Source organism: Rhipicephalus microplus, chromosome X, assembly GCF_043290135.1.
Source record: "Rhipicephalus microplus isolate Deutch F79 chromosome X, USDA_Rmic, whole genome shotgun sequence".
In the NCBI taxonomy this organism is placed as follows: Eukaryota; Metazoa; Arthropoda; class Arachnida; order Ixodida; family Ixodidae; genus Rhipicephalus; species Rhipicephalus microplus.
Genome location: NC_134710.1, coordinates 371,779,816 through 371,803,313, shown reverse-complemented (window position 1 = coordinate 371,803,313; position 23,498 = coordinate 371,779,816). Strand labels below are relative to the sequence as shown.

Here is a 23,498-nt window from a genome sequence, read left to right as displayed (position 1 = left end):
GGTCAAGCTTATTATAGTTGTGGGTACATCTAATCTTCGTAATTTGGATTTTTATAGATATCTAAGACATTTACAATGTCAACGAGAGACATATCATGGATTTCTACACAATATTTGTGGTTCACCGTGCTATAGAGACGCAACTATAAGTCATCGTACGGTAGCCAGTAATGATAAATCTTGAAGAGAACATTAGTTGCAGCCGAACAGGTGTCGATACACTTTGTTGCCTGAACCATTATTATGGAATATTAACGCTCCAACAAGACATTGTCTAATCAGCTCTTCATGCCAACGCCTATAATGGAAGAATTCATGAAACGTACGTACAAACGAAGGCTCCTTCATATTTGAGTAACCAAAGAAAGTATTACCGCTTTCAGAATAACGACTCATGTTTCGAATATTTCAAGAGTGCTTGCCCTCGGAAACAGTCGTGTTTTGTAAAAAAAAGCTTTCAATCAGTTTCAGTTGATGTTGTGCCTATTTAGATAAAAGCATAGTTTGGGGTCGGTGGCAGGGCACCACTCGTGGACGCCTCGTGCATGTGTTAACTAAGCAAGTGTGCAAACGTGTCATCGTAATTGTGTTAATGACAACTAACACACATCTGTAATTATGCGTAACTTCTGTCGGATTAACTTCGCTACACTGGTGCAATTTACTTTGAAAGCTCGAGGTTTAGAGTTTGCCCGTTACGCTGAAAGCATTCTTGTATCGAAGAAGTACGACGCATGCGCAGTCTTGCACAAAACCAACATGTGGTTACACTTCTGACTTTCCCAGTAACATTAGCGTCCATAATTACTTGCACGGTATACGATCTACCGTTCTTTATACCTTCGTTAGCAAACGTCAAATACAAACTTATTAAATATGCTGTTGTCTTGCTTGCTTCGTAAGGCCCCTTTGTTGATTAATTTGATTGATTTGTCAGGTTTAACGTCCCAAAACTACCATATGATTATGAGAGACGCCGTAAATTTACTCCGGAAATTTAGACTACCTGGGGTTCTTTAACGTGCACCCAAATCTGAGCACAAAGGCCTACAACATTTCCGCCTCCATCGGACATGTAAGGCCTCTTTGTTAACGTATTCTACTGTAAATCGTCCATGACAGACATGGCATGCTATTGTGTGCATGACGTATCAGAGTTGGCGAGTGCCTGTTCAAGAGAGGTCATTACTGAAGAGTGCGCGACAGCGCCGAAACCTACCTGGATTAAGCATTTTGAAGACGTCGTCCTTGCTGCACGTAGATGGAACGCAGATGCCCACGCGTACTGCGATGGATGTCTGCAACCTGGTGTACGTAAGCAGCACGTCTTTGTAGACCTGCGTTAGATTACGGTGGCACGAATCAAGACTCGTAAGTCATAGGAACAGTAACCTTCATGCTAACAAGAACCATGGATACAATCTAGATGCGTACAAATCGCATGCCAAACCATTCACATGCCAGATAATCACGATGCGCTTTATCACGAGGACACGATGCGTTCTTTTATCATGCACCCCGAGAGCATGCTCGGTTTCGGGCCTACTTTTGTGTTATTCCGCAAGAAAGAGCGATTGTCTTGCTCTGTCGCAGTTTGTCCCTCGTAACTCATGTGCTCGTCTTCGTATGAATTCAAACAAAGAAACGTTTGTGAGCACCGAATAGCATGCCTGTCACTGGTATCGGATTCTAAATGCATCAAATTGTTCAAGTAAATCAGGTTGTATACGCATTTATTGCTTGAAGTTTTAACTGCACCGGTTTTACCCACTCCGTCTTGTGGGACACCCTTCTACTTTATATGGGCGACGCGGTGCTATTGAGATAATAATAATACATCTCAGATTTTACGTGCCAAAACCATGTTATGTCTATGAGAGACGCCGTAGTGGAGTGTTGCGGAAATTTTACCACCTGGTGTTCTTTAACGTACGCTGACATCGCACAGTACAAGAATCTCTACCATTTTGCCTCCATCGAAATGCGACCGCTGGGGTCGAGATGGAACCCGCGAACCTCAGGTCAGCCCAGTATTTTCGCCCCGTTTAACCGAGCGGAATGGACTATGCCATGCATCCCGCCCTAATAGCAAATGACGAGACAGTGGTGAGACCTGAACTATCGATTACTATAACATTTTAGCTTTATTTGTTCAGGGACGGAACCGTTTTTCTGCATGATTCGTTAAAAAGTCGAGGGGCTTAATAACCAAAATTAGCGACCAGAATGAGTATATACGACTGCCTTGGAAAAGAAGTAAATTTGCAACGAAGTTGTTTCACGGACAGAAAGTCAGAAATACAACTTTACTGGGCGCAGTTTTCACGGAAAGCCCCCATTTATCTTTAATGTGGGTGTTTATAATCAAAATTAATGCAGAACTATGTGCCCTCAGTGCATATACTGCAAGCATTTTAGGCGGAGGGAGTGTTTTATAAGGTGTGTCGTTTTTTTTTTCAATGATACAGATTACAAAAATAAAAACGCTATGACAAGTTGAAGCACCGAGCTTCGACAATAGCGGACCAGAGTTCTAATCCTACCGTCAAAACATTGCTAGCATGTACGTTTTTGTTAATTGTCAGTACACATACGCACTGCGCTGACGTCACTGTGGTGTGTGTTGGTTAGGTCACTCTATAAGCTGGATAGTTATCCCATCTAGAACGCGTCGTCCGAGCTAAAAACAATGTTATTTGCATTTAAATATTTCTGCTCGGATTGCTGCGGGTGACCATACCAGTTTCTTGCTCATCAGCGAGCGCGCTGCAGAAATATGGCGCCACTCCACAAGCCTCTTAAAAGGTAAGACGCCATGAACCTCTCTGAACTCAAACGGGTGCCTACCCGAATTTCTTACAACTACACAAAATTTTTCCAACTTTGCATAGGTGCGATTTTCGTCACCGACCTTATACCACATCTCATGGTGTTGCAGTAAAATGGCAACTAACCTTAACTCTTTAATGACTGAATCGTAAAACTGCTGAAAAAAGGTTTTTTAATTTTCTAGCTTTAATCAGCAACCTTTATATGATTTCATAGTTAAACGATCTAAAATGCATTTTTAAAGCCTACTTATATGTGTGTCGCGAATTTTCCACATGCAATAAAAGCGAGGACCTTGCAATGAAAAACGTATGTCAGAACTATGCACCATGTCCTGTGCTATGTCTAGAGTTTATGCACACAAAATAAACAAAATTATTGTAGATAGAACTTGCGCAATCCAAGCGAGAAAGAACGAAAAAGTGAGCAGTCTTCCATGCGCTTCGCGCTCTCCGTCATCAGCTAGAAAACGATTGGTTCCAGCATAAAATGCATTTTACAAGTTAGCACAAAATGTTTTATGCTGAAAGCTACATACTCCCGTGGGTGCTTCACAGCCGCAATGAAAGGCGGCACGCATTTCGTGACTTGCTTGCTTGAAGAATTTCGGTATGTCACGAATTTGCGACATTAGACACTGAAGGGTTCATTGCATACAGCACAAGTAGAGAATAGAAAACTATGTGGAACAATGAGAGGCACTCCTCACTAGCTCGGACTCGGCCAGTGGTGCAACTAGCACTTCTGCACCACATCTGGCTGGCGGTACACGCCAGTAGACATGGGGCCCCAATCATCTGTTTCCTAAATTCATACCTTCAATAAAAGTTATTCTGCTTTAAGATTGATCGGAATGTCCTCTTAAGAACAATGAACCATATAGCGTAAAAGCTTTTACAACAAATGCTAGTGCAAGATCACAACAACAACTGATTTCGGTGGCGTACTTTTCCACTACCGCCGCTGACGCCGTCTGTAATAGCTAGCGTACACAACGAGAAAACAATACCACAGCCACGCCGTGCTTGAAAATACTTCGCAAGTCTATTGTGGTGGAGCAGTGGTTATGACACTCGGCTGCTGGCTTGAAGTTCGCGGGTTCAATCTCGGCCACGGCGGCCGCATTTTGATTGAGGCGAAATACTATAGAGGCCTGTGTACTGTGCGATGCTAGTGGCCGTTAAATAACGCCAGATGGTCTGAATTGCTGAAGCCATCCACTACGGCGTCTCTCATAATCATGTCGTAGTTTTGTAATGTAAAACTCCCGAGCAATATTATTAGAAAGCTATTACTTACTTACTTCACAAAAATACCCCATACAGGCGCCATGTCCGGTGACGAATCGCGTTATTCACGCGATTGAATCGCAATGATAGATGCATGACGCAAGAAGAGTGAAATAGCACAGCTTGCGTAACGAGCACGCGGTTTCACCTTTCGAGCCATTACAAAGAGCTCAGTAATAATACTTCGTAGTTATCACGCAGCCTCAACTAGAGCGAGAGTGAGATAGAAACGAGAAAAAGAAAGGCAAGGTGGTTAAGCAGATGCTAGGATATGCTGCCCTGTACTGGAGTTGGCAAAGAGGGGGCTTGAAAAAAAGATAGAGATAACAAAATGAATAAGAACAAAAAAACGCAGACTTGCACGCACACGAAAAATCAATTCACTCAGAGTAGCTCACACCAGCCAGTAGTTCGCAAAAAGCACAGTAGCGCTTGCACGGCCTTGTGTGATGATGAGTCTAGTCGATGGCGCAATATACTTTCCTTTGACCACGGCTGGTAATCTAACTTGTTGAGTGTACTAGAGAAATATTGTCTCTGTATTTTATGTTCCTGACAGTCGCACAGGACGTGTCGAATTGTTTCTTCATCTCCGCAGTGTACGTAGGAGGCAGTGTCGGCCATCCCTATGCGGTACACGCACGCACGGGTAAACGGGACGCCCAACCATAGTATACGCAAAATAGTATATTAGAGCCACGTCGTCGGTGTCTTGTTGGAAACCGTAAGCTTAACGTAGGATCAAGGGTGCGTAATCTTGCATGCGTAAAAAGAGGTTAATTTAAATGTGACGTCAAGCATTGGCAGGGAAGCATGCGGAGCTTCATAGCAGCATCAGTCCTAGAGAAGGGTATGGACCGGCCGTGGTCTTTTGTATGGGCTTAACACGTGCCGCTTGATCGGCCCGTTAATTACTGATTCCACAGTGACTTCGCAACCACTGAAATATAATGTGGTGTCCTTTCAATGCTATGTGGTGTAGCATTTCTGCCGTCTCAAAAACCAACTGTTCGTGCTGCAGGCCATGGCATAGACTTGACAGAAGTGACTGCAGTGCTGCCTACTATCGCAGAAGATTGTCCATTATTGCGTGATTTGGTCGTTAATGAAACACAGCGCAGTGCGAAGCGCTGGAAGCTTTGCTGCCGTTGATGTTGATACATGTGCCGTCCTGAGTTATATGGTTGTGGCGTGCGTTGGAACAACGACGGCCGCTGTTGAGCTCTTTGGCAGGACAAAGCCGTCGGTGTAGAAGTGGGTACAGCCTTCGGTACTTCTCGTCCAGTAGAAGTAAGGCGAACTGCTAAAGGGCTGGTATTTACAAATCTTTTTTTTTCTGGATGTATGGTATTGTCAGGTGGATGACTGGTTGTTTGAAGCACCATGAAGGAATTGAAGGTCTCACTGTGGGCGTAAAGCCAATTGGTAGGGAGTCTCCATATGCAGTTCTTATTCTACAAAAGGTAGTATCAGGCCAGTCCACCGCCGGTACAGAGGCTAGGCGGTGGCGGGGAGTCCGGGCAACATGCCTTATGTGTGTCCTCAGAGCTTCAATTTCCATATGGGTCTTGAAAGGAAGTATCAGGCCAGTCCACCGCCGGTACAGAGGCTAGGCGGTGACGGGGAGTCCGGGCAACATGCCTTATGTGTGTCCTCAGAGCTTCAATTTCCATATGGGTCTGCAAGAGGTGGTCTTTGGCAAAGGCTCTAATCGCCACGGTTGAGGAGCCCTGAGGCCGGCCTAGACAGATGCGGAGTGCCTGTGCCTCAACACTTTGTATCATGCGCCGACTTGTTTTGCTTGCTTAGATAATGCGGGCAAACTGTATCGTATATAGCCAAGAAACAGTTGTAGAAAGCCTGTACAGTCGTAGTATAGTACTGGGCTGCATTCCCCAAGTCTTTCCGGCGAAAAACTTGAAGAACATCAACTAAGATCACATAATGCTTTACGAGGTCGTGCATGGGCACCTCGCTTCTCCGTAGAATGGTAAATAATGGCACAGTGGGTACTACCGTACTTCGCAATGTGTTATGGCGTGTAGGTATTCTGCAAATAAACTCCCAAGAGAGTCATATTTGCAAGATAGTTTACAAGAAGCTCTAGCGAGGTAGCTCCTCCTGCAGTCTTGACTGCGACAGTTCTGCGCAGGGTCGAAGTTGTTAGGGGCAAAGCTCCTAAAGTCATGGGTCTGAACATGCTTGTCTCTCTTGGTACGTAACCGGCTTGTTCTATGACTCACTCAACAGGTGCGGACGGATGGACGTATGAACAGACAGACAGACAGACAGACAGACAGACAGACAGACAGACAGACAGACAGACAGACAGACAGACAGACAGACAGACAGACAGACAGACAGACAGACAGACAGACAGATGTGCGGATGGATGGACGGACGGACAGGCAGACAGACAGACACAAGGTGGACGGCCGGACGGAGGATTCACGGTTTACCGATGAATTCCCCCGAAGCTTCGCCCCTCTAATTATCATTCACTCCGTGAATATGCTTTGATTTTTTCGTTAGTACGAGCTACAATATTTCAGCTATCACAGGCTACACAAGGCCGGATACCACCTGCTTTCAATTGTATTCGTCATCAATACACGGGCCTTCTTTCACAATAGTCAGCAACAGAGCGTTGTCTGCTTCATTCTAGTACGCGCATGGAAATCGAGCAGGAGGTGACGCGTGCTGCACGCAAGTTTTCTGGGATAATGGTGGATGCGCGCTACGAAGGAAAACAAAATAGACCTCGTGCTGTGAGTCTTATGTCTCAAACACACCGCTACGCGGCGAAATTGTCCTACACCTAATGTGTGTGGCGAAGCGTTCATGCAGTGAACCACTTACTGCATTCGAAATCTCTGACCCCATGCTAAAAACATTAGGTGCTCTTACTGTTCTCCAAGAAAATTTGCCTCGTCTTCTTCCTGAATATATTGTGTGAGCACGCCCTGTGTAAGGTGCTTTGAGACCCTATACAGTTCCTGCATATAATGTATTTTCAGTTGAACAATGCAAATGTTATGAACATGGACTCTATATAAGTGAACAAGCTGTGAAATTTACCTTTGAAGGAAGTGGGGATTTAGAACAGAGGCTGAAGTGGTTGTGTCTGTATTGACGTTGTACATAGCGATGACACTAACAGCGTGTCCAAACTCATATGACATCTTCTATAGGACACTTTTTAGACTATACGACGAGAAAATAAATACAGCATCATTTGGGCCATCCATTTGCTGCAGTAGATTGACCATTCATCGACCCCGTTGCATTTGCCGTTTGCGGAAATCGTGTGCCACAGTCACTACACGGGCGCGTTACTGCGATGCATATGGAAAATTTGCGTGTGAAGTAGAGCGATTCTTACGTGCCAAGCTAATAAAGTAATTACAAAAAGAAAAAAAATCTGGTGCCACTCTTTTCCTTTCTATATAAGTTTTTTTGTGCAGTCGAATACAATTGTGCCAGTCTTCATATCACCGACAGAATCACTTTTTGATGCTGCGCTTTGAACACGGCATTTCTGAAAGAGAACGTATCGTGAGAAACTGTACACAACTACTTACAGCTTTAAAACATCATTGCAACGTCGACGATGTTAATTGACGGCCAATCTGTACTAGAGCACTCATTAAGGATCGAAATAAAAAGCACTACTCTTCTTATAGGAGAAAAAAACAACAACAAAAAAGCGATGCGTGTGAAAACCCCCTCGATAACACTTCACTCTGTACTCAAGAAGTGAAGTTTCTGAATTCCTACTAGTCGCGGGATCGAATCTCAGCTGTGGCGGCGAAATTTTCGATTGAGGCGAGATTGCTTAGGCCCGTGGGCTCAGATTTGGGTGGCACGTTAAAGAACCCCTGGTAGAAGAAATATCCGGAGCCTTCCACTACGGCGTCTGTCATAATTATATTGTGGCTTTGTGACATTAAAACCCAATAATAATAATAATAATAATAATAATAATAATAATAATAATAATAATAATAATAATAATAATAATAATAATAATAATAATAATAATTACACTTACAACTGGAAAGGACGACACATAGTGTATGAAAAGCAGTATGTCGGTTTTATTCGCGCTTCGCAAAAGCTTTGCTTCACACAAGTTTAAGCACGCTGGCTCAATATAATTACTTCTTTTGTAATCGTTTTAGTTTCTTGCAGATGAAGCATCGTGGTCACTTTGCTGCAGCCCTTCCCCACATCGCTATACAAGAAAAAGGGTGTGACCGAATTTTTATTGAATTCACAACAAAGCCTTAGAGCATAAAAGATGAGAGCAGGACAGACTCATGACAGATGTCTGCGTCATGATATGAGACGAGTTCTACTCGAACGATTCCTTTAGCTACTACGTGACGCACCGTAGCTGTTTCAAGAAAACAAAGATAAAACAATGAATTGACAACACTCGGTTTTATTACTCCTCTTGACGGCTCCGAGGAAAATATGCGTTTAGGTGTTAAGTCAAAAAACACGCCGAGGTTTATCTGCTTACGCTGCAAATAAAAGAAGGCAGTTCCCGCTTTACACACACGTTTCACGGTTTCGTAGAAGTAACCCCGACGAAGGATTTCTCGCTTGGCGCACGCATTATAAAAACCTACCTCGCGAAAGACTGAGCAGGAAGTTTCCACTCACAGACCCTCGTAGCCTTCCTTTTTTTCTAAGGTTCAGCTGCTGAATGCAGCCAACGTTTGCCCGGCTCTTTCAGAATAGCTTTCGCTGCGCGGAGTAGTGTTTACTGATTTCATGAAGTCTTTTTGAGTACGTTTTTCGGCATCACGGCATCATCGTGTTCGTCGCCACCATCGTTGTTAGTATCGTTGTTCAAAACAGGGAAGGCACGGGAATATACTGAAGACCGAATGTGTACATAGCCACTAAATGCAGTCCATTATTGGGCTGCTTGTTTTGTGCCAGGGTATAAACATAAACGTGTGAAATCATACCACTCATCGATGACATCTGCGTTTGTACATTTGTCTTGACCTGTGGTGCGGGCTAGGCTCTGTAGGGTGAATCATGCATGACGGCGTTCAGTCTCTGAGCAGAAGGTCTCAGTATAGTTATTGAAAAGTACTGATATCGCCTTCGCTCGTTGTACATGTCTTCGTGAATATCTGGTTTGTTCCAACGGCCAAGCTGTGTTTTATGGTGAGACACATCGCTTCCATGGCGTCGTCATCGTCGACCTCAAGATCTCGTGGAACGTTGTTTGAAGGTATAAGAAGGAAGAACAGTTAATGGAAAAGCAGGAATGCTAACTTGTTGTTACGCTATGCAGAGAAATAAGAACGAAGACAACGAGAACAGCACCGAATGCGGCACGCGGTGGCCAAAAAGAGAGTGCGTGGTGGCGGCGTAAAAAAAATAGGAAGAAGATAGAAGCTGGGAGCGTGGCCACGCAGGCAGCAGCGTTCGAGAGGCGACCCATGTTCGTGAGGGCTACCCGGGACTACCGCTGGGCAGCCTCCCAACTGGCCGCGCTACTGCGACCACTGATGTCCCGGGCGTACGACTCTTGTCCAGTACACGGATGGTTCCTGAGCGGTCCCGTGCCTAGCGACCTGCACGTCGATTCCGTCACCACGCGCCCTGCTGCATCGCAAGCCGCACCACGTCGTCCACGACCAGTGACTGAGGGTCGACCGCTGGCCTGCTGTGAAATCTGTGAGCTCACTCAGTACTGCAGATGTGTCTATTGTCGCAGGAGTTAGTTTTCTTTGTTATTATATGATGTTTACTAGACCCAGTCTTTGGCTCCGTTTTTCACCGCACCACACATGAACCAAAAGGACGGTCCCATATTTAACACACTACAGGCTGGTTGGCTACTCCCCTTTGCTGATGCGGAGGAGAAGATTCTTTTGAATACTATTTCCTTAAAACCCCAAGGAAGGGGTGGTAATTAAAAAAGATTAAAAACGCGTGTAAGACATTTCCGGTTGCTGGGGTGTTGAAATTCCTTGACGAAAAAAAAAACTGTTTGGGCTTCATCTGCACAATTTACACTGAAGCTGTGCGAAACACTTCTTGGGAACCCTCATTTATACAGTTTTTCATTCATTTAAAACATACGCAAGAACATTCGTGCACTCGGGAGCATACCTTCGTGGCGAAGCCCTACTAGAGTGTTTGTGCTTCGCCTCAATGCACTTCATCATCAGCGATCCCTTTTACTTACCCCATGTGTAAAGAAGCAAACCGAGTTCTCGACTTCAACCTCTTTACATATTCTCTTCATGCGCTTTCTCTCATCGTTATCATCAATACATCAGAATTTCATCTTCTCATCACTCTTCTGTGAAGTTGAAAAGAAATGAATAAATTATGACTGTGTTCCAATTTTCAGACCGCCTAGTAGACAGTCTACGCTCACAGCTTAGATGACAGCATCGCACCCATGTAGTCCGAGAAATTAAACATGCCCGGAAGGCTTCTACGCGACGAGACACCACCTGGTGTCAAGAAGAGAACGCTAAAATAAACAAACGTAACTTATTTTTTAGCTTATTTTGTGCTAAAATTTAAGAAAAAGTGAACGTTACCCATATTTTGTGTCTGGAGAAGCGTCTGCTTGTGTGCTGACGGCTATCGAGATCCGAGCTATTCGAGCAATTCACTGAGCCGCCATCTTTTTTGGACAGCAAAGTAGCCTGCATCATATTTGTCTCCGATGCTGCCTTCGCGAAGCTGTTTGTTTGGCTACGTAAGTATTGGAATGAGACCTAAGATGGCCGCCATTCATTTAGCTGTCTATTTAGCCATCTAAGGTGAGTATTGCGACACATCCTATGACATCGATTCAAGACGTAGTATGCTTGGAAAGACCTCCAAGTGTACACTTCAACACACAGCAGTAATAGATCAAATAATAGCTGGGTTGAATACCTCATTCTGAATAATGAATACCTAACAGTAGCTAGTATAATTGTGTGGTTGCAATGGCTCTATTCTGTGAGCAAAGTAACGTGAAAATTCAAAGGTTCTAACGAGGAGACCGCAAGCGTAAGCAGTGTAAAGATTAGGTAGCAGTAACCGAATTGATCGCTAGTGAGTGATCAAGGGCCCAGATTAAAGAAAAAAAAAGGAACGTTGACACACACACACACACACACACACACACACACACACACACACACACACACACACACACACACACACACACACACACACACACACACACACACACACACACACACACACACACACACACACACACACACACACACACACACACACACACACACACACACACACACACACACACACACACACACACATACACACACACACACACACACACACACACACACACACACACACACACACACACACACAAAAAGCTTGAGATAATTAAACGCGAAGGAAATATTAAATTACGGCGTCCCTCAAGAACGTGAGGCTAGTGGTTGAATTATGTCAACCATTCCGAAAAGTTCATGCACACATGTAAAACAATTACTCGCTTTTACCTGACGTTGTCTTTAAGACATGGCCACGGCAGGCATGTTCGTTTAGTCATTTTCTTGCTATGTTTTCTTAATAATTTGTTTCAACTCAGTGCTCATTCTGTTTGCTGCCTTCTGCTCACTGTAAGAATTATTGTTTTCTTTACTGTGCTACTATGGCTTATGTGTATGGAAGTTTGGCAGCTTACGCAAGTAATTTTATAGCCCATTAATCACCGGTAATCACGGTTTTTGTATGCACTCTAGAGAGCTTATCGTAAGAGTATATACCCACCAACAATCAAACTATAAACGTCACATGGAGCCAATGGCAGCGATAATACGTTAAAGAAACATAACACGAAAAAATCACAGGCCAAACTCTTTGTACTCATGATTAACCCGCGAAGCTCAAATGTTAGGCCCAGGTGTTCATCGTTAATCTCCACCATTTCTATAAAGTTTTTCTCAAGTATTGCTTACGTCTGTCCGGAAATCTTAATAATTGTGTCGTTGTCGCCCGTGTGGTTCTTCCTTCCCTTTTAGTGTAGCAGTGGTGTGTGGTGGAAGATGCCCTGTTTTTGTGGCAAATAGGCGCTATAAATATAGGAGCTTTGATTGTTATGTGGGGTTTAACGTCCCAAAACCACCATATGATTATGAGAGACGCCGTAGTGGAGGCCTCCGAAAATTTTGACTACCTGGAGTTCTTTAACGTGCACCCATATAGGAGCTTTAGCACACATAGGACAGACGAATATTTGTTTACCTTTTCATATACAGTTTAGCATATAGAACTTTACTACCAACAGGATTCAAAGCTGCATACAGGCCTACACAAAACGCAAAGCATCTGGATAATACTTTATAGCTCTTCTTGAATATTTCATGCACACGGGAGTTATTTGAAAGTACACAGTGCGTGTGTTTTATTCTTGTACACAGTGCATTCGTTACCATAACGTTTGCACCGCCGCGGTGGTCTAGTGGCTAAGGTACTCGGCTGCTGACCCGCAGGTCGCGGGTTCGAATCCCGGCTGCGGCGGCTGCATTTCCGATGGAGGCGGAAATGTTGTAGGCCCGTGTGCTCAGATTTGTGCGCACGTTAAAGAACCCCAGGTAGTCTGAATTTCCGGAGTCCTCCACTACGGCGTCTCTCATAATCATATGGTGGTTTTGGGACGTTAAACCCCACATATCAATCAATCATATCAATTACGATAACGTTTCTTTTTGTTTTTTTTCTGTATGGGGACAGCTGCCTTCTATCCCAGACACGTAATCTAATATATCGGTCGCCATTGCTACATGATGTTTCGCTACATGACTATGAGCCAACGGGCTCGTTTACAGTCCGAGACCGCTACATTTTATTGGGACTAAGAAGAAAAACACAAACGCACTTCATGAATTCATACATGTGTATAAGGTGTCCATTGTGTCGATGGTTTTTTTCGTGTGAGCCATCTGTCGAGAAAAATGGCTCATATGAAATGAGCGTGAGTGCGTCCACTCTGCTTGGTGTGCAGCGGAATTCTGTTTTTCCTTTGTGTTACGCTGCCCAGTAGGAGAAACATCCCAACGGCCATGCAGCGGGAGGTGACGAGACATTCGACGGAGTGAAATGAGCTTCCAGATAGAGACGGCCACGTCACATGTGCTCGTTTCCGGGAAATGATTCCGTTCAACAAGAAAATAAAATACGATTAGTAAACAAGTAGAAGGAAGAACTAGCTGGCAGGCGTTGAGCAGGCCTTGTCGTCGAGGAAAGGCGGAGCAGCGACGCGTCTGTTGGATACTCATCTACATAAGTGCTTATAGCGTCTGCTAAACAGCGACTGTTTCGTTTGTGACAACGAACTACACGGTGCCAGGTCATGCAAATGACCGCTTTGTAGGCACTTTAATGTAGTAGTGAACTAAAACAAACAGAATGATTTGTGTATGAGTAACAAAGAGGATTTATTTCTTAACGACTCTAATGGAGAGACCTGAGAAGTGGTGGCGCCGCCTGAAGCCACGACGTCCACGTAACGTCGTATTGGTGCGCTTTTTTTATATCTGAATATCTGTATTGTTCACCAGAATCTCATATTATTGACTTCTTTCTGCTAATGCTTCAAACGATGAGATACCACTCAGCGTATGGGCACCACATGCGCTGTTTGGAAACGTCAGTATATAAACACGTGCTTAGAATGGCTTTCTTTATATATATATAAAAAGAATTAAAAAAAAAAAACTACGTTAATCCGCGTGTGCTCACACGTTTCTTTTTTGGTTTGCGAGCAGGCGCGCGCCTCCATACGCTTCTATACGTTTGAATGTTTTCCTGTAATAAACATGATGTTTATTAACGCGGGGAAAATTCCGTTTCTCGATTAGCGCAATAAGAGATGAATGAGAACCCACGCGGGAAATGGGCAATTTTTTTGTTTTTCGTCCATTCTTCGCTTCTAGTTGCTTGCCGCATCGCACCACGTATATTGACTTCATTCTCCTGAAAAGAATTGCTCCTTAAACGCTCTCACCTGAGTTGTTCAGACAATGCCCATTACGCCACCAAATTGCGCGAATTACTTTGCGAAGGCGTGAGAGAGCACGCAGCACGTCGCCAAAGGCTCCTATGAAGCGAACATGAAAATGCTAAGAAAAAAAAGAGAAAGTAAATCGGCATTATATCGCCCCGTGATGGCATCCCGCTGTCCTTGAAAGCGTAGGTCGCGTGAATGCGTTGTCACTGGTCTATACACGTTCGACCAAGCGCGCATGCCCACAGCAGATTGACGAGTTGAACGTGTTGTTTTTTTTTGCGTTGTATGCTTGCGCATTGTTTGTTTGTTGCGTCAGGTCATTGTTCTTGCTTTGCCCCGGACGCCACCCTCGGCATAAGCGACAAGGAAGAGTGCTGGAAGAGAAATAGTGGCTTTGAATTTGAGTGTCGTGTATTGTCAATGCCCAAGTGACGCACACTGACGAGAACTTGATAAACTGACAGATTCATATGTGGGGTTTAACATCCCCAAAACACCATATGATTATGAAAGACGCCGTAGTGGAGGACTCCGGAAATTTTGGCCACCTGGATTTCGTTAACGTTCGGCCAAATCTGAGCACACGGAAATTTTCGCCTCCATAGAAAATGCAGCCGTCGCAGCCGGGATTCAATCCCACGACCTGCGGGTCAGCAGCCGGGCCTTCCACTACACCATCGAAGCGGGGCAACTTGATAAACTACCCGAGAGTACTATGTGTTTATCATGCAAGAAGAATCACCCGTCGCGCGCGAGGTTGTCTGGGCGCACGGACGCCACGGTTCTCATGTTCTCTGCACACAACGACCGCCAGTAAGGACCAGCTGAGCGAAATTATTGATGACACTGTTCAGTTCGCATGTAGAGACTCGGCGTTTCAATGGCCAGCGCTATGCACTCATGGCTAAGTAATGCAGCGGTGAGCAGTCAGATGGGAACAATTATGATGGTTATACACGCCTACAAAACAGGTAAACATTTGAACTGTCTTTTTGCGAATTGTAGCGGGGGCTGCTGTGAAAGAAGGCGCGTTCACTTAAGAACCATGAGCTTCATGGAATGAACTGAATGAGACAAAAAATAATAAAAACAAAGGTCACATAGATACACACGGCCAGGTGACATCGAAGCGACGTCACATATGTCAGTGGTAGCAAGAATGCATCGATGGGGAATTCTTTCTTTGCAATAGCTGGTCATCTCCGAGAAATATGTTCGTACGGGGGCTTCAACTTAAACCACGTTTTTGAAGTTGACAAGGTGGTCGATGCTGGTGGAAAGCGAACGTTCACCACTGTATACGTCTATGGAGAATGGCAGGCAGCCATTACGTACTATGACCACCAGCCCCTACCGATGTCACTTGGTTGACATTTCATCCGACGAACCTCAATACATCATCTACAAAAAATGTAATGGCCAGGGAGCAGAATTTTCCTTTCCGTGTCAACAATGCTGGTTGCCGACAGTGCGCCTGGATACACACAGGGCAGTTCAAGCGAATTTTACGGAGGCCTACTCACGGATAAGTAACGATTATTTGGCCATGTGCTCAACCAAAAGATAACTTCATCGTCCTGGACTTACGGCTCGGAATACTGAGCACTGACTGCAGAATGGGCGATACGAAGGCTGATGAGAACAAAAGCAGACACTAAAAAGAATATACAACACAAGTAATGCAGTTATTTGCCTGCATCCGAGAAAGTTCCCCTCTGTGCAGTCATCACTTCCTCCTTTCCTCTTTTGCCGAGATCATGGAAAGGGTCGAACTACTTTGCTCAGACGTGCAGGCCATACAAACCATTTGACAACAGAAAAATACGCCGATTTATAATATATAGCGAACAACCTCGCCATCAAGTGTACTCCTGATGAAGCTAATATTGTTGTTTTTGATTGACAATCATTTTGCCGTGTTTGACGTTTCTTATGATGCTTTTTTTCAACCATTAGATGTTTCAGCGTCACTGTGCGATATTCCAGCTTGCTCGCCGTGATTGCAGTGCTCTCTATAGCGTTACGCCAACCAAATAAATTGGTCCCCGTGTACTGCGGCTTAGAAGGCGACGAGACAGCGACCATGGTAATGGCTTTGCTTGCGACAGCACAAACGATTGATTGATTGATATGTGGGGTTTAACGTTCCAAAACCACCAATTGATTATGAGAGACGCCGTAGTGGAGGACTCCGGAAATTTCGACCACCTGGGGTTCTTTAACGTGCACCCAAATCTGAGTACACGGGCCTACAACATTTCCGCCTCCATCGGAAATGCAGCCGCCGCAGCCGGGAATCGAACCCGCGACCTGCGGGTCAGCAGCCGAGTACCTTAGCCACTAGACCACCACGGCGGGGCTATAATCACTGTCATGAAGAGCCGCGAGGAAACTATATCGTATCACACGCGGAACGTTAGGGAGCGCTACAATCACGTTGCGCAAAGGGGCGCACTTGCCCGCGGTACTTCTCTTTCACCGGCGCTTGTCAGCAGAAAGATACTAATACTTCATCGATTGAAACTTTTTAATCAGACATTTTGCAAAGATATGAAGAAGTTGCATAATTTATTTTCGTTCAACTTCGTTGCTTTAGAAGGCAGTTAATTATTCGTACTAACAATTAGAATCTTCTCGCTAAGTATGCCCACGAGGATAGATCGTACGTAGTGGCGTGATTCGACATTTCGAACAATTGCTAGGAGCAACAAAAACACACCACACAAACACAAACACAAACACACACACACACACACACACACACACACACACACACACACACACACACACACACACACACACACACACACACACACACACACACACACACACACACACACACACACACACACCAAGAACCGCAACTATAGCCTTTGACTAACAGAATTTACTTGGTAATCATCATAAAGTTTACAAAACAATAATTGTTTGGGTTTAACGTTTTAAAACCATGATATGATAGAGAGGCCGTAATGGAGGGCTGAGGAAATTTCGCCACCTAGTGTTCTTTAATGTGTGCCAAGATCTAAGTACACGGTATTAGCATGATGGTTTCAATGGATCAAAAATGCAGCAGCCGTGACCGGGAATTTGATCTCGCGACCTGCGGGTCAGCAGTCGAGCACTATTATTGCTAGAACACCCATGCATGATAAGTTATCATATATGTGTACTATACTGGTGCCACAAACTTAACCCGCCAAAATCGTTGTCTCAACTCGAATGACCAGCGACATTTCTTGTGTTAGTGTTCCAGGGAGCAATGAACGTGTTTGTAAGTCATGATACTCTTTTTCTCGCTTATTTCTTTTTTCCCCACTGAATTCGGCTTAATTTCAAGAAGTCAGGCGCTCGACATCTAGCGTCACCTTGGTCGGACACCCCACGTAGGTTGATTGTGCTTTCTCGGAAAACACTGACGATTCGTCCCGTATTTTCCCCCGCTCTCAAGGACACAGCGCGTCAAAAGCAGCTCTCAATTTCGGGCGCTTCTTAATGATTCTGCACCTGCTCAGGAACGCCACAGCAGTTGCCTTGGTTCTTCCCCCCCCCCCCCTTCATTCGTTTTTAACAAGTGCATCATCTGATGTGCAGTTCTTGAAACATACGTGACGTGGTGACAGCACTCTGCGTGTTTGTGAATTATTACAGCACGCTGTATACAACTACAGTCGTCTTCAGAACTGCCTGGGAATTAGTGGTGCGGAACTATCAATAAATGGACTCTCGATAGCATTGATAGTTTAAATAAAAACTATTGATTCTATCGACATTTCATTTACCGAGACCACTGCGGACAACGGTCCTAACAGGCTACTATTAAAAGCACTAGGCTCCTTTCATTAATGTGCAATACTTTTGTAAATGAAAGTACTTAGGTGAAATTGCCGGAATATGACAATTGAGAAACAATGCTCAAAACCAAGCATTGACTCTTTACGAAGAAAATTATGTTCGTGATTTTTTTTCCGTTTGTATCACAAAATACAACATAAATTTGATGTCTTGCATTTTCCGTGGCATGACCAGCTTTCTTGCCCCTACCCCTGAGACGTTCAATTTAATTATGATTTTTAAGCTATGCATCTTTGTGAAGGAACACAGTCATGTCAACCTTTGCTCCATTTCGCCTGCTCGTTCTTTCTGAAATGATCTGCACAGCAAAGGAGAACACGCGTTCTGCATGTACTGACATTGCTGGGATACAGAAGTAGTTCCTCGTCACTTCAAAGAACGGTGTATTGCGCATTCCCAAGAGTGCCAGATTTTGAAAGGATTGTTCTTCCTTACCTCTGCAGTTAACTTCAAGTACTGGCAAAACATCAGTTCTGCGTTTGTGGTAGTTCCAGTTGTTGCCTCTCAAGGAACCACAGAATTTGGCTTCCCGTCGTAACTGCCTAGTTGGTTCAGCCGTTGCACCAACTGGCCTTTTGCTTCGAGGTTGTGCCGAAATTTTGTCTTGAAAATTGCTTGCGTAAGCTGAAGTAGTTCATCACCGAGGACAGTAGGGCGGGGGCATATGGACATCGCCACCTTTCCTATACGAGCACATGCTTGCGAGCGAGGTCATTTTAAAGTGTCGTTTTGGCGTCAGCACCCTTGCTTGAACAAACGAAGAATCACAAAGTGACGTGATATGAGCAACCGATGATGATTTTTTTGCTCGCTTTTGTACGCCCCGGGAAGATGATTTGTTTTGAATTCTCGAACAGATATACCTTTCCCGTTCACGGTTTCTGCTATATTTGCTTACTTTGTCTTGCTTTGCCAATCTTTACGCGAAAGTATCTTGTAGGTTCGAAGTTACATCAGAAGTAAACAAAGAAATACTACTGGCGCTGCCCGCTTTGTTGTTGTAAATAATCTGCTTGCCGATACTGCCATGGTTATCCTCACAACCATAGACGACGTCCACGGGCTACCAAGTTTACGGGGCGATGAGTTCGCGCAGTTGTTTTCATAACGACTCCTACAGAAATTACAATGCTTTTGAAATTACAGTCAATAGTATACTATCAATATTACCGTCGATAGTGCTATCGATCGTTTTCCGTACCATCGATAGTTGGATAGTGGCTCAACCATCGATAGTATCGATCATGCTATCATTATTTTTGCATCACCACTGAGAATACAGCATTCCGCAACGTGTAACAGGCTCGAAGACGCGGGATTGATTCCCGTACATGGCGGCCGCATTTCGAAGAGAGCGAAATGCCAGAACAACCGTGTACTTGTATTCATGATGATGGTAGAGTTTAGTGGCGCAAGGGCAACTCAGGCCAAAGAGCGCCAAACAGACGGTTTTTTGGTCGATTTGATTATAAAAAGTCTACTCAGGGTGGCAAGAATAAAGGAGTAACGTATAGGACTTAAACTTATGTGTAGTGACTATGTGTGATGGGTTTAAAACGGGCTATGCTTATGGGTTTTACAAAGTCATGCCGTGTCGTCAACAGCCCTTGTTAAGACAAGGGGTGCGTGCTGCATGACATATGATAAAAAAGTCTCAGCGATTCCCTCAGGATTGAGAGGAGGCTGAGATTAGTGAGAATATGTTATGGAATGTAGGAAACCTACACTAGCTAAAAACTTTAACACTACTTTTGGGGGAAACAAGGGATCGTCTCCAAGAAAAAATTGTGGATGAGGCGAAATGTGACATTTGTACAGCTTTGGAAAGTGACACAGTCTTTCTGGTTCGAGGTACGGACAGGTAATTAGAACGTGAACGACAGACAGCTCATCACCACATTTTGCACAATGAGGTGCTGGAGAGTTGTTTAAAAGGTGCGAGTGTGTCGCATGTGTATGACCGATCCTGAGTCTGCACAGTGCAACCTCTTGGTGCCTGTTACGTTTTTCAGTCACATATCTTCCTATTCTTGGCTTTCCTAAGTGCAGTTTGTTTGCATTTGCTGCGTTCCATTCTTCTTGCCATTGTCTACGCATTCGGGATGTGATGAGTGACCTCAGGTCCTCATACGGGATGGTGTCTACGTTAACTGATGGGCGATGTGCTGCTGACTTCGCAAGTTTGTCCGCTATCCCATTGCCAGCAATGTTGCAGTGTCCCGGAATCCAGCATATTGTGATTTCGAGCTTAGATTTGCGGGCTGACATGATGCATTTTCGAAGTGTATTAGTACCTGGGTTTTTGAGCATCTTAATGGAGGACAGCGCAGTCACAGCACTGAGAGAATGTGTGTATATGATTGAGGCTGTTTTTTTCTCCTTTAAAATGTGCGTTACAGCTAAATGTATGCCATAGCATTCTGCAGTAAGTATACTGGTATGTTCGTTCATTGTTCTATATTCAGAGAAAGCGGGACCGTGTGCCGCACATGTGACTGCAGAAGAGTTGGAGGCATCAGTATAATATTTAGCACACCTGTATTTGGCCTGCAGGTACTTGAAGTGTTGATCGATTGCGACTGGGTGGCCATTTTTTCCTACCTCTAGGAATGACAAATCACAATCGATAGCCTGCATTTCCCATGACACAACAGTGTCCTTGTGAGAGGTTAGTTGAAGATTGGAGACCGGTATGTGCATATTTCCAAGGTGTGAGGCCACTCTGAGGGTATACGGTGGCGTAGCTGATGGTCGCCTCAAAAACAGGAGGGCATTCGATGTATCCTGCAATAGCGCACGAGCTGGGTGGTCGACATGGGAAAGCACCTTGGTGGCATACGTGACACTTGTAAACTGATGTCGCCGTTTTAGTGACCACCGGTCTGTCTCAACATACAGGCTGGCTGTCGGGCTGGTTCGGAAAGCACCGCTGGCCAGCCGAAGCCCAAGGTGGTGTACTGGGTCAAGCATCTTCAATGCAGATCTTGAAGCTGACTCGTAAACTACCGAGCCGTAATCGATACGTGATAGCACTACACTGTTGAGAAGTTCCAGTAGACAGTCATGGTCTGTGCCCCATGACTGATGCGAGAGAATCTTTAGCAGGTTTAAGGCTTTCAAGCTCTTAAGTCGTAGCTGTTTGATATGTGTAACAAAGCTGAGCTTTTCATCAACCACAACACCTAAAAATTTGTGATCTTTTTTGGTAGTCATGGTTTGTCCGTTAATTTAAATGCTGGGGGGTGGCCTTATGCCACGTAGTTTTGAGAAGAGTACGCAAACAGTCTTGTCACAGTTAAACTTAAACCCATTTTTGTCTGCCCAGCTTGACAGCTTGTTTACTGCCAACTGAATCTGACGTCCACATGTGGCTAGGTTGCATGATTTGAAGCTGATCTGAATGTCATCCACATATACAGAGTAGGAGATTGTTTTAGGCAGTATGGCGCTTATGGAGTTCATTTTTACGATGAATAGTGTGCAGCTAAGAACACCACCCTGAGGGACGCCATTTTCTTGCGTAAACCACTCCGATAAGGCATTATCAACACGAACCACAAATGTACGGTCAGAAAGGTAGCTTTCAATAGTATTCAGCATATTTCCTGACACTCCAAAAGATCGCAGGTCACGGAGAATGCCATACGCCATGTCGTGTCCTAAGCCTTTTCCAAGTCAAAAAATACAGATAGGCAGTGTTGTTTATGAATGAAGGCATCTCTGACATAGGATTCAAATGCTACCAGTTGGTCAGTTGTCGACCGGCCAGACCTGAATCCAGCTTGATGACGATCAAGAAGGCCATTGTGTTCAAGGTAGTACATAAGGCGGCGATTCACTATTTTTTTCGAACACCTTGCCCAAACAGCTGGTCAGCGCTATAGGCCTGTAGCTAGCAGCAAGTGTGGCTTCTTTTCCTTGTTTAAGAATGGGTATGATAACTGCCTTTTTCCAGGTCATGGGCAGACTCCCAGAGGACCATACATTGTTGAAAAGAATGAGGATGACGTCAAGCGTTTCTTCATGTGGGTGTTTCAGCATGCCGTAAGTAATCCTGTCCGAGCCTGCTGCTGAGCTGCCGCACTTTGCCAGTGCTGCCTTTAGTTCACCTATAGTAAAGGGGGCATTGTACCCTCCTGCCGATGGCCTGTCATCACGAATAGGTTTACGTTCCTCGGCAAGTTTGTATCGCCTAAAGGAGTCTGTATAATGTGCAGAGCTGAAAATATACTCGAAGTGTTGGCCTAAGGCATCTGCCTGGTGTTCCTGTGTATCACCAGCAGTACTAACAAGGGGCATCGAATGAGTGCTGTGCCCTTGGAGTGCTTTTACTCTGTTATACACCTTATGCGGGTCAGTGTAAGAGTTCACCAATGAGAGGAAGGATTGCCAGCTCTGTCGTTTAGATTCTCGTCGGACACGTCTACCGTTTGCTTTTGCACGCTTAAAATTCACCAAGGTTTTGAGTGTATAATACCTGCGGCATTTTGACCATGCTTTGTTTTGATTGTCACGAGAATTTTTGCACTGAGAGTTCCACCAAGGTCGTCTTTTGTTCCGTGTATTGTTGGATGTATGTGGGATGGATTGTTCTGCGGCCTGTATAATGTGCAGTGTGACCAACGCTTCAGATTCATCGATGCTTAGGGTTTCAACTGATGAGCGCGATAGTTTTGAGAGTTTTCGGAATTTCGTCCAGTTCGCACCCTGTTCTCGGAACCTGGTTACATTCACAGTCATTGTACTCGTATTTTCTTTGTATTTCAGACAAACAGGAAAATGATCACTTCCATAGAGGTTATGAATTAAAGCTCACTCAGTGGTTGCCAAGAGAGTAGGAGATCCGATAGCAAGATCTATTGCTGTGTATGAGTTGTGCGCTGCATTAAAGTATGTTGGCTCTTTTTTGTTAAATATACAGGAGCCGGAGGACAACAGAAAGTTTTCAATTAAGGAGCCTCGAGAATCCGTTCTTCTACATCCCCATAAAGGGTGGTGCGCGTTAAAATCTCCGACCAACAAAAATGGATGCGGAAGCTGATCGATGAGTGTTTCAAATTCTTTAGTAGAGAGTTGGTAGTCTGGAGGGATGTATAGTGAACATACTGTTGTTACTCGTCCAAAAATTAGGGTTCGTATTGCCACTGCTTCTAAGTCAGTAACCAGAGTGGGGCTTTGAGACGGAACTGCTTTTTGCACCACGATAGCGACACCACCAGATGAATGGGCAGTGCCCTGTCTGTCCTTTCGGTATACCACATATCTTTTCAAAAGGCTAGTGTGTGTAGGTTTTAGGTGTGTTTCCTGTAAGCAAAGTATTTTTGGTTGGTGTTTTGCAAATATTTCATAGATGTCGTCTTAGTTCTTGAGTAAGCCTCGGCAATTCCATTGGATGATATTTTCGGCAGCCATTTTTATAAATGAGGAAAAGAGCGTGACTTATTCATACTTCGCTGCCTTTATTAGGAGGCTTCACCGGCGGTGTCTTTTCCCTCTGAGGCGATCTATGA

General features: G+C 44.6%; 1 protein-coding gene across 4 annotated transcripts in view; it reads right to left on the bottom strand.

Moving 5' to 3' along the window:
- LOC119161079 (nose resistant to fluoxetine protein 6) overlaps window positions 1-23,498 on the bottom strand; it is a 265,186-nt gene that overhangs the window by 102,865 nt on the left and 138,823 nt on the right. For all 4 annotated transcript variants that reach the window (XM_075879976.1, XM_037413410.2, XM_037413411.2 and 1 more), the window contains one exon: window positions 1,220-1,337. In XM_075879976.1, coding sequence (XP_075736091.1) covers window positions 1,220-1,337 — 118 coding nt within the window. The remainder of the gene's footprint in view (window positions 1-1,219; window positions 1,338-23,498) is intronic.